Source organism: Lichenostomus cassidix, chromosome 4 (genome assembly GCF_008360975.1).
Source record: "Lichenostomus cassidix isolate B80296 chromosome 4, HeHo_3.0, whole genome shotgun sequence".
NCBI lineage: Eukaryota > Metazoa > Chordata > Aves > Passeriformes > Meliphagidae > Lichenostomus > Lichenostomus cassidix.
In genome coordinates, this window is record NC_139484.1 from 68,964,196 (window position 1) to 68,976,823 (window position 12,628).

General features: G+C 37.5%; 1 protein-coding gene across 1 annotated transcript in view; it reads right to left on the minus strand.

Annotated features, from left to right (window-relative positions):
• The window catches only part of STK32B (serine/threonine kinase 32B), a 157,921-nt gene that overhangs the window by 109,726 nt on the left and 35,567 nt on the right, over positions 1-12,628 (minus strand). Inside the window, exon 3 of the mRNA XM_085059801.1 lies at positions 11,312-11,463. Within this exon, the coding sequence (XP_084915927.1) occupies positions 11,312-11,463 (152 nt within the window). The remainder of the gene's footprint in view (positions 1-11,311; positions 11,464-12,628) is intronic.

The following is a 12,628-nucleotide window of genomic DNA, read 5'->3' on the forward strand; positions in this document are numbered from 1 at the left end:
CAAATAATGTGGGAGAGGATAGCATGGGTGAAAGTCCAGTAAGCTTAAATGGAGCTATTTTTTTATTACACATTCAAGTTCTCCAAGTAAGACAGGAGATTAATAGTAACACTTTTTTCCCCCCAGGTTAAACAATGGATAATTATAGGATTTTTTTCTTTACCACCAATTCTAGACTGCAACAAAACCCACCATGTCTGAGGGAAGGAGATGCTTGTTGGACACTAACATTTAATTTCATTGTAACTATACATCCCCCACTTCTGGGAGTTATGAACAAATAAAACAAAGAGCCTTCCCAATGTTAAACTGAATCACTTCACACACAACTGATTAAGCAGGGAAGAAAATGTGTGAGCTTATTGATTTCTGCTGATGTGCACCAAATTGTCTGTGTGGGGCAGTGCCAGGACCTTGGTTCCAGCTGCCCCACTCTGTCAGCCTGGCTGGGAGCCTCAGCTGTGACTTCTGCCCTCTTCTGTGCTCAGCACTGCTGCCCAGCCTGACTGTCTGACAGCATCCTTAGTTTCTTGTGTTCTGCAGCTTATAAACAAGTCATGCTTGCAAGGCTGCACTGTTCAGCCAGGATTTCCCACTTAAACAGAAGCTGGACAACAATTTGGAGGGTCTCCTTTTTCCCTGGTCTCTGGAAAGAGCCCAGACAGAGCAGCAGAACACAATAGCCTTGGTGACATTTCGGAAAACTTTTCATTGTCTCCCAAGTAAGAGAGATAAAAGAAAAATAGTGAGAAATGAAACTGTCCATTCAAACAGATACAGAAAAATGAATATAGGGTGTAATTAAAGCAGGCTAAACTTGTCAAAGGTTGTGATAATCCTAATTAAAGATAAATTTCATCTGAACTGGGAGTATCAACCATTTCTACTAGTTATGCAGATCTGCATGTGGCATCAATTGTACTAAATAGACAGCTAAAGAAAGAACCACAGGCAACTCCATATTTGTTGATGGAGCATCCTGAAGCTGGCACATCAAAACCTGGGTGAAAAGGTCATAAGATTTCCTTGAAACAGTCACAGAAAGAAAAAGAAAGAGAGGTATTTAAAAATATGTGGTTCATCTAGCCACAGAGGAAACCCAGGAGACATATCTGAGCAAGCATTTCTCTGTATGTCACCAGTGAGTGACAGACCTTGTGGAGCAGGAAAAAGCCTATCATGATTGATTAGGAACAGAGACAGACACCATATGGAGTTTTTTAGGAGTTCAAAGGAAACTTAACTACAAGCTGGCTGAAAAAGCACTGCCAGCAGAAAATTTCAAACTCTTCTTCTGCATTGAACTTTTTGACAGAGTCATAAGAGTATTTTTTCCCCCTGTTAGTCTGAATAAATCCTGTTGTGCTGTTTAGCTGCCTCAGGCTGCTGAGGTGTGCAATGGTCAAAGAGCTTTTAACTTGCTGTGTGGAGGAAGAGCACGTTCATGTCTTGATAGCACAGATGCATGAGGCAGTCACCCCAGAGCTATCCCAAAGACACCCTGCTCTCTAGGATTCCTGACACTCACAGGGATATTTTCCATGTGTCACTTAAAAGACTGTCTTATCAATCTAATATCTTTATATGTTAATGGCTGGTGCCAATTATTCATTACAACTAAAATTCCAGTTTCCACTTAAACAAATGCTAGTAAACCCTATGCTCCGTGAGTACCATCCTGTAATGTTGTGATCACAAATATGGATCAGAGTTTTGTGCTTGTTATTTCATATGAACCTTGTTATACACCACATTCCACCAGACCTTTAGAGGAGTGATAAGACAACTGCAGTAGCTTGGCTCAGACCATACCCTGCTAAAGATTGCAGAAATTTAGTCAGCCTGACCACAGCTGAAGATCACTGGAAGATGGTGCTACATCAGACTTCCCAGAGCCAGTAAAAATATGCAGGTGCTCACCATACAAACCTGGATCATCCAGGAAAGCTGTTACAAGAAATGGAAATTGTGCTACCTGTCAGTCCCACAGAGCAGGTTGTTCTCACTGGAAAGAATCCATGCTTTCCCTTCCCTAAGGAATGCAGAGCTGTACCTTCAAGACCACAGATGTCACCATTTACTGAGTGATGAACAATAATAAAAAGGATAATACTTGAGACCAGCATAGTATATTTTACTCCTCTCAGATGTTAATATCTGCGCTTGTAAATGATATCTCTACATTTTTTTCAGTGCCTTATGAAGCTTAACTCCTAAAATTCCTTTTAAATGGATGTGGCTTAGAATGTGCTCTTCCTTTTTATCACATCATTTGATCATTTATCAATTGCCAAATTATTTTCTCTATGAAGGAATAGCTAGGTTTTTATTATTTTCTTCAAATAGAGGACATTTTCCTCAAGAGAGGATGTCAAGTGCTCTAGTTCAAGATGAGCAAAACATTTGGTTATTTTTAAAAATGGTTGCAGAGTTTTCCACTTCCACAGAAAGGACACCTTGAACAGAGTTCTACAGTTCATCTGTCTTTCATTGGAGAGACAAGAAACAAAACCTGAATTTCCTGTCTGCTTTCTTTATTTTCAAATATCAGTAAAGGAAGTCCAGACCTTGAAGAATCTGACTAATGCACTAATATTGGTTACACTTTCCATTTAGGTTCCATTTTGCACTCACTGAAGGAGAAGAATGCCTTCTCCTTTCATTCCCCAGTCCACATTCTCACCAGGCACATTACCATTTTTGTTTGCACCTGTATTTTGTCTCATCCTTCTCCCAGCCCATCAGCTGATGAGGCTGTGAAAGCTATGGTGAAGAAGAATTATTCCTGTGTGTTCTATTTCACTTATTTGTTAACAAGATTCAAACCCACCACCTCAGCTTTTGGCAAGAAAGAATTTGCCCTCTGCACCCTGGGTAAATTCTAGTTTTGGTAGTTAGAGAAAATTTGATGGGCAGAAGTAATTTTCTTACTGGCCACAGAAATTTTGCAGAGGAATTTAAATAGTCACCTTCATAGCCCATGACCTTTCTTTGGTCTGGATGTTAATTTGTAAAATGTGCATCATCATAGAAAAGGAACCTTAAAGCCTCCCTTATGTGTTAAGTACTTATGAAACATGAGTTAGCCTCTTCTTGTTAGAACTTTACACTGAAAAACTGCCATTAATCTTGAAACAGGATGCCACTAATAATTTTCTGAAGTCTTAGTATCAGGTTCTCACTGCACTTTACAAGTACAATAAATATAATTTTCGTTCAATAAAATGGAATTAAAAGCACACTTATGCTGTAAAAATCTGTAGCTGGCTTTTAAATTAATAAAAGCTTTGATAAATTTTAATGAGTTATGGCAAAGGTTCTCCTAGGCAGGCAAAATTAATGCATTACAGGACTTCTTGCTTTGGTTCAATTGCACTATTTGCCATTTTAAATTCACTCTTCTTGATACAATCCCAACAATGCAAATTTTAAATTGCCTTGCACTCAGGATTTTTATCATTATTTAATAATTTATTTCATCTCTTATACCCATATACACAGACTTTTGGCTTCTGTTCTGTCCTTTTGAACAGTTGGCAAAAAATGTCCCCAACTTTTAATACTTGGCAACTTGAAAAATATATTTGGCATTCTTGCAGAAGCAAAAAGGAAATATGACTTAGAGAGATAACATATCACCTGAAGCACAAAGATATTCAATTACCATTATTTTGATATCTCTTGCTAGTTTTATGGGTGCTTTGGTTTTGTTTTTAAGATCACTACTCTGACTTTTACTTCAGTCTGTTATAAATAAAAAGGAATTCACCTATGTGTTTTATCTAGTTTGAACAAAAAGCATCATTACTAAAACCAAAAATACATTTAAAAGCAAGCCAGGAAAAATTTCTATATAGAAATACTATATCAATAGTCTCCAGGAATAACTGTAACATTTTTGGACTGGTTGTATATCTGTAGGATCTGTTCAGTATCAAAGTTTTGCAGTGGAAGCATTAAGCACTTATTTTTATTCTGTGGTGATCATCTACCTTGCATTCCCACTTTGGATGGTTTTACAGGTGCATCCAGGACAGTTTTGCCCTCTAATGACCATTCCACTGTGGCTGGGCTTTGTTATCACAGTGCTGAGCTGCATCTTGTATAATTTACCTTCAACAGAGCCTTTCCTACAGGCTAATTGCAGTCCCAGCTTCCACAGCATAGCTAAGGATTGATCCTGACTGAAAAGATTAGATTTACATGATGTTCTCATTACTCTGTCACAAGAACCACTTTACCTGCAGGACCTTGGTTATCAGTCTAATTGCACACTCCAGCTATTGTGTTTGGCATTCATAACCTTCCAAGAAGAGAATGGAAAAAATAAAGAGAAAACAACACTGCTTGCCAAAAGTGTCAATTGAAGATTCTGAAGCAATATCTAAGTGCTTTTCTTCTTTCTTTCACATCTCATTAGGTTGAGAGCACCAAAACCCTGCTCTCCTGAGGATACCCCTGCCCCAGCACTGGAGCTCTGCACCCACCCAAAAGAAATAATATTTATTCCTGTCATAAACATGCAGAGGATTACTGCAGCTGTCTACACCACAAACCTGAGACATGGCCAAGGCTCCCTCCAAGCACGAGAGGGTCTGCTTTGGGTAGCAGCTACCCCCCTGTGAAGGGAGAACAAGGTAAGAATTGCAAATTCATATGAGGAACATGACTGGAGATGAAAATTTTTAAAACAGAGGGGGTTATTTTTCCCCAGCAGTTTGATATTTATCAATATTTATAATAAGGTTCCTTTTACAGTGAAAGCTTTCTGTGAGAAAAGTTTATTAGGGTCAGCAAATAAAGTCTGTGTCTCAGTAAGAATGATGCAGAAGGCATGCTCCTAAGAAAGATCTCAGGATGCAGAGAGACACACAGGAGATGAAATGTCTCGTGCAGCAGTTTCTAATGCAAAAAAGATCAAAACTTAAACTATGCCAAAGGCCAATTCCTGTGTTTAAGGGGAAGGTATTAAAGCTGAGCCCAAAGATATCTATTTCAAGGTGACAGCAATTTCTCACAGGAAAAAATTAGTCACCAAAACAAAATTTATCCAGACAGTGTTCCAATACTGTCAAATATTATCTTAGGGTATTAAAATCAGCACAAAAAAATAAATAACTGTTGGATTATTCATTCATAAATTGGTGATGGTTACAGCTAACATTCATTTAGCACAAACACCCAGAGGTTACCAGCTGGCAGTGTTCAGTCCAATGTAATTTCCACAGCTAGAAATAATATCCTGAACATTTACAACTCAAGTAAAATCTTTTCTATACTCTCTTCTTCCAATTATCTTACCCTTCCTGCTGCCTTATCACCTTTCCCTGCCCTTTTTCCTCCATCATTATCTCTTCTATGGCTCTAGAGAACAGAAAATGTTTTCAGTCTTTTTCAATATCTTCACCTATTTCAGATTTACATTAATGCAGTGATAAATTGATCTAGCTATTTGAGGAAAGTACTCACCCTTTGCTCCATCTATAGCAAAAGGAATTTACCCATCTAAGATCTGTGCTAGATGCTAAATATATCTTTCTCCCTTGATTTACAATGTCTTCCTGGCTGGAAAAGAAACTTTTAGATGCTGTCAGACATCTGGAATGGCCCAGGATTACATGGCCTGGCATTCATGACCTCAGCTAAATTCACAAAAGTGAGAAACACAAGTTGCATCAATGAATATGTCAGTGACTGTTGTTCAAAAGCATTGAGACCAAATGACACAAAAAGTCTGTGTCTGATCAGCACCCAACCTGGGTCCTGCAGGAGACAACACAACCCCATCGTTCCCTTCCAAAGACATATTGCAATTTTTCCTTTAGACCATGAACTTTACTCACAGCCTTTGTTTTGGTGTCTCAGGAAGCTCAGAAAGCTGGTCACACCACAAATTTTGAATCCCCATAAAATCTTTTCATTCCCGATTAGGTTTCATATATTAAGGCAAGTTAAGCAGCCAAAAAACCACAACCACCAACCAAACTCCCCTGAGACTGACCTAAACCACCTCCCCTTGTTGCCTTGGGTCTCTGATGGGTAATTGGTCCTCCTTGGTTGGTTATTTTCAGCTCCACCCAGCAGTAATGACTTGGTCAGGTGTTTTTGCTTCCCTAAGTTTGTAGATTTAGGCACATTTTTGATGCCAACCTGAGGAGCAAAGCCATGTTATGGGGCAGTCCAAGGAAACACTGTTCCCCAAATATTCTAGAAAGAGCATATTCACAGGTGAGTGTTGATTTCCAGTTATGTGTCTGTATATGTGTGTATGTTGAGCAATCCATCCAACACATGAGGCTGAACAAATAATTTTTTTTCCTCCAGAATCTTTTTTTGTTTCCTCTTTTTAACCTCCTCTTTCTTTTGAAGACATGTTGGGGTATTAGATGACTTCAGAATAGCATGAACATTTTTGCTGCAGTGTGTGTCCTTCAGTTTTCACTGGATGGGAAACTTACTGTAGCTGACAACAGTAATGCACTTTTGTAGGTCTGTCATAAAACCCATGCAGTTTCTATAGACTGATGAGTTGAAAGAAAAATACATCACAGTATATAGCCACTCTGAGAATGCAGCTAACACTTCTTCATGGTTGTTAGATAAATCAAATGTATTGTTTTGTCCATCCTAGGAAAATGACCTATAAGTTGACAAAACTGAATGGTTATTCTTCTCCCTCTGTTGCTTTGGAAAATGTTCAGAGAAGTTAAAAAATTTTAGCAAGGCTATTAAAAATGAGATCACTTCAATGTTTCAAAACTTTTGAGAAATGGTCCAATATTTTTTCAGTTCCTCATCAGCATAGGAACCACTTTAATACATAATTTTTTTTTTCCCAAGAAAAAAATCTGTCTTTTGTGGTAAGCCATGTTGTTTTCAGAGCAGCCAGTGAATGCTTCAAACCTCTCCTCATGTTCAAGGACAAGTCACACAATTCCAAACCTACCTGCACTGGTACATGGCAAGTAACCTGGCTCTTGGCTCAGTCCTAATGCAGTTGAAAGAAATGTATTTAAAACATGAATACTTTCAGAAACACCACTCATCTTGTCCAGGGGACACTCAGATATCTGGGGAAGGATGAACATGGATAAAATGCTGAATATTTGAGAGGAGCAGTCTCTAGGTGGGACCAAGCTGGCAGCTGACATTTCTACAGCCCATTCATCTATGCTTGAAATACCCATGACAAAACAAAAGTTCTGATAAAAAACAGTCCTGCTTTTTATTTGAAGAAGGAATCTCTATTATCAGAAATGCCTCTAATGGTGATAAAACTGGCTACAAGGCTCACATATCTTTAAGCATTTATTCAATTTCATTTCGAAAATGAAGGTTATAAATCAAGCCCAAACCCTTCCTGAAAAACACCCTTATCCTCCAAGCCTTTATGAACATTTACAGAAGAATGATTCCTTTCTGTGTCAGATGTTATGAAAGACAGTTCATACTTCAAATAATATGATTTATAGGTGGAGATTGCGAAGTTAAATTTAATAAAGCTCAGAGGAGATGCATGAGGCTGAAACAGCTTTTTAATAGAGATCTTTCAGAGCTGAGATGCCACCCTTGTTTTATATGAGCTGCTCTGGATTCTAGTGTGAGCTGTGTCTACTGACAGACCCAGAAGAACTACCCATCACAGAATGTTTCCCTTCTTTCCTCTTCTTTTTCTCTCCACAAGAATTTAGCTGATGACAGATTGTATACACACATCTCATTGCTTTCCTCAGTTTTCATGAAAAACTAAAGGACTTTCCAGTATTCATGTTTGTTTCTTGAATTGCTAACTTTTATTTTTGATGATGTAATTTCTCAAAGAAAGATTAATATGCTTGGTTACTATCCCTTTTTTTCCAAGGAGTTGTTAGGAGATTTTTTACTATATTAATTTTATTTTGGAGTCCAGATGAGAAACTTTTGAAAATCAGCTGTTCTGGTCAGGGACAGTCTCACAAACTCATGAAAAGGTTATCATGACAGAATTTCCTCCAAATATGCTTTTCAATATTGAGTTTAGATTCAGCATTTTGAATTTAAAGATGTAGGACTGGATGCTCAATTAAAAATAAAAAAGACACTGAAATTATTCTTACAGAAAATGATACTTCAGGAAAAATAAAAATATTTTGATTTCTGGATTTTAGTCACCAAAATAATACTTTAGACAGGATTTCTGAAAACTGATATGAACCCTGAGTGAGTGTGATAGAGCCTGGAAAAAGGGATTAGGCCAAAAGAACCTGAGCATTTAAACAAGCTGCAGCTGTTTTATTCCCCATACTGTCCCTTGTTAAATGAATATTCCAGTTTCTGAAACAACACAGGGTTAGTAGCTCCTGTTACACTCTGTTTGTACATTTACAGTGCAATTAACAAAACAAACAGCAAAATCTAATTCTGAAAAATGAAACTAATCTAGCTGCAATTACTAAGGAAGAAATGCAGATTCAACTGTTTCCTTCCATTAGTATGTCAGGAATTGACTCATAAGAGGAAAACTCATGGATTCCTACTAATCATCTAATATAAGTTATAACTACAATGTAAATGTATTTGATGCAAATTATTATTGCATCTAAACTGCAAGTAAAAATACATTAAATAGGATGCTAATTCACCACCAATCAATGAAAATGTTATTTTAAAAAATTATTTCTGGCAACAACATATTTAAAGACTATTCCTTTTCATTCAACGTTCATTTTCTCATGGTAGAAATAAAAATGTGTTTTCAAATATTAAACAAATTAAATAGAATTAATATGTTTAAAAGCTTCATATGGCTTAGTGTTAACAGAACAGATGTGACCATTATTCACGGATCACTTATGATTTTTCTGCTTTGCCCTTGCTGCAGTTCAAAACCAAAAGTCATTATTTGAAGATAATGTGTAGAATATCTTGAAATTCAAGTGAAGGTTGAGACAGAGAAGTCAGACATCTAGAAAATGCTCCTGCAGCCTGCAAGTGTAGACACTCCAGAAATGTTAGTTATTTCAAATTCATTGAGATTGTTCAAGGCTAATTTTTTATAGAAACATATTATGAGCCTTATACAAAGAAAGAGTTATTTGGGGCAGGCTAGATTAATTTTGGGAATGCTCGGGCTCAAGATTTCCCTTTGCTGTCCCAGGGTGTAGGACAGGTTCTCCAGCAGTTTGGTAGCTCACTCTGGAGTCAGGGCTTTGAATCACCACACATTTGAATGTGCAATGTTTGACGTGAGCACTTCAGGTGAAAATAATAAGGGTAAAAGAAATTATTTTTTGGAAAAATTTCTACATTCTAATTGTGTTAGTCCAAGTCCCTGAATGTCAGCAGAGCCTCATACAGAATCATAGAAACACAGAAAATCCTGAGCTGGAAGTGACCCACAGAGATCATCAGGTTCAACTCCAGCATTGTCCAAGTACTTCTGGAGCTCTGTCAGGTTTGGTGCTGTGATCACTGCCCTGGGGAGCTGTTCCAGTGCCCAACCACCCTCTGGGTGAAGAACCTTTTCCTGATATCCAGCCTAAACCTCCCTGCCTCAACTTCATGGTGTTTCCTTGAGTCCTGTCATCAGAGTGAAGAGATTGGTATTTGTAGATAGATTGGTCAACTATAACCATTGCTAGAGACATCAAATATAAAACATTGCTAGTGCACTGAAGCATCTTGAATAGTGTCCTGTTTGCCTGAAATGTTTTGTAAACTCTAGATGACTAAATTTCTTATTCATCTTCTGTATTTGTCACACATATAGCATGACATTTGAGTCTTGAGATCCCGTGATGGCATCTAAGAAGTGCAGGAACAATAAAAGTCATCATAATGCTTAATATATTTTAAGGTATTGCTTATTTCAAGTTTAATCTTTGCCATGAGAAGACAAGAAAGAACATTTATCATCTGATTATAATTGAGTAATGGGAATCTAGCATTCTTTTTGTTTCACAATGAATATTTGATCTTCAGTCTTTCAGCACTGTTATGTTTATCTCTCAGATCACATTAACCTGTGACTGTTTCTGTACAGTGTCTAGTTACACAGTGGAAACTTCCACACCTCCTGATGAAGAACAAAAGTTAGTGGGATTTCAAAAAAAGGTAGACAAATGCATAAGAGAGAAATCCACAGGCTCCTCAGCCCAGATCTACCATATCTTTGGTAAAGAAATCCCACAACTACAGGCTGCTGGAACCTTGGAAAATATACCAGGAAAGTTTTATATTAGAGCCACTATGTTCATGTATTTTACTTTAAGCCTTCAGTTGGGTATTAGATCAGCTGAGATCATTCATGTCAAGTGGAGAGCACATGTAGATATACATGTGATGTATGTGTATACAAAAATTTAGATCCTTTTGGAACCAATTTTGGGTTCAAATGCCTTGCCATTATAACAGAGTGCAATTATACTAAAGATGGATTCACTCAAGACAAAACGCAGTTTGGCTTTTAATTCATGAAAGGTGCTTACCTGGCACCAGGAGGGAGCTAAGGGATGGGCAAAACACTGTAGGTTAGCCACTGACCTCGAGAAAGACAGCTAAAGCTGGCAGAACACAAAATCAGCCTGCATTGTGACCATCTGCAGCCAATCAAGCTATTCACAAACTGAACAATTTCCATACCATAATGGTTTATGTCCCCTCTGCCTTTCTATTTTCTGAATGATACAGGTTATTAGATAAGGAGGAAAACTCTGCATCCTATTACTACTATCACTACAAAAGCCAGCAAGTATTATCACACTACATAAGACCCAGCAAATATTTTCAGCTGGTGGTGCAGTGACCAGCATTTACTCACACTCATATGTGGCCAAAAGGTTCAGTGGCTAGCCTGGGAAGATAAGGGAAATTCCAGGTGACAAAAAGATGCTTCCCTGCAGTCCTGGGTCAGTAATTTTTAAAAAGTAATTGAGTTTTGAATTTTCTCTGAATCAACTGAAAAAAATTAAATTAAATTAATGGTTGGTTTTGATATTCCACAGTTTTTTGAGAGATGATTAGTCAAGGTATTGTCAAAAATAAATTACGAAGCTGGACAGGACAGTGCTGTAACACAGTGCTGTAACAATTTGGGGAGAAACCAAGCCAGAAGTGAACAGATGAATATGATGTTTAAATATTCCAATTTAAAAAGACACCTTAAAACTATTAACGAAAAATAAAATTCTCTGTGAAACCTTAATACCTGTAACAAAGGAGATCACCAAAAACCTTTTGTTCTTGTCAGCTTTCTAGCCTTCCCTGCTCTGAACTGATCCAGCAATAAGGAGTAAAGGAGAGATCCTTGAAAGCATTTTAAAGATTTTCTTACCACAGATTGACTAGGAAGGGATGTTCCAGGCCTTGCATTATCTGTAGCTCCCGGAAAACATTGCGAACTTCATCTCTCTCAATGCACTTCTGTTTATTCATATACTTCATGGCATACATTTTCTTGGTGTCTCTCTTCTGCACAATGCACACCTAATTGGCAGCAGAGTAAAAGAAAAGTTTTGACACCTTGAGAAAGTGAATTCAGTTGTGGCTTTGGAAAAAAGGAGCATTTTAATATATTTCAATAATTCAGATCTGGGTACTGCAACTGAGTAACACCTTCAGTAAGTTCACTTCACAGCTCTGCAGGATTCTTTGTAATAGATTTTAATTAAAAATTAACAAAAGCATTCTCCAACCCTGAAGGAGGAGAAATGGGGACCCAGAAAATTGTCATAACTTTCAGAAGGTCCGTGGTAAAGCTGAGAGGAATATACTCCAATGGCTGAAATCCCAGGCTGTTTCATCAGTCTGAGAGATTACTGCCTCCTGCCTAGGAAAAATGCGCAGTCATTGTCCTCATTCCCACAAGTCAATACTCACATCTTGATTACTGCATCATAAACCTTGCTTATGTTCCCAAGGCTCAATATTTCATCTAAATATCTGAATTATGCTCCCTTAATTATTGTTGAAAAGAAAAAGAAATTTCGTGCAGATATTCATCATAATATTTCTGAATTCACAGGAGACCATTACAATGATTTAGGCTCTGGCAGTAAACTTCTATGCTTTTACTTCATCTTTTTTTTTTTTTTTTTAACAAAAGTCAAGTAATGTAAATGCAGAAGAAAATCTTAGTCAAGAGAACTCCCATGGAAAGTCTGGATTGTTTTTCTCATGGTAGTTTACCTTGAAAATGGAGCTGGAGAGTGTCACAAGCACCACATCCAAGCATCATGGTAAGTACAATTTATGGCAACACAGAGACATACAGTTGTTCTGAATGTACTGGAAACATCTAATTTAGATATCACAGGTCTGTAGTGTCTAAGCTCAAAAGTATTCTGGATTCACTTGGTGTGGGCATTATTTTTTTGTATATTTATGTTTGTACACACCCATGCACACATACACACTCCCATACTATGCACGCAAAAATTTAACTATACAGTCATTAAATTCATTCTCAGATATCAGATTACAAAACTGTGATGTCCAAAAAGAAATCCTTTGTGTGCCTGAGTTGTATTTTAAGGCACTTATGCACTCAATATTTAGAAACAATCAGGACTAATAAAGCAACTTCCCACTGCTGAAACTGGGAGGAATGGCCAGTGAAACCAAACCACATTTATTTCTCTGAAACTCCATA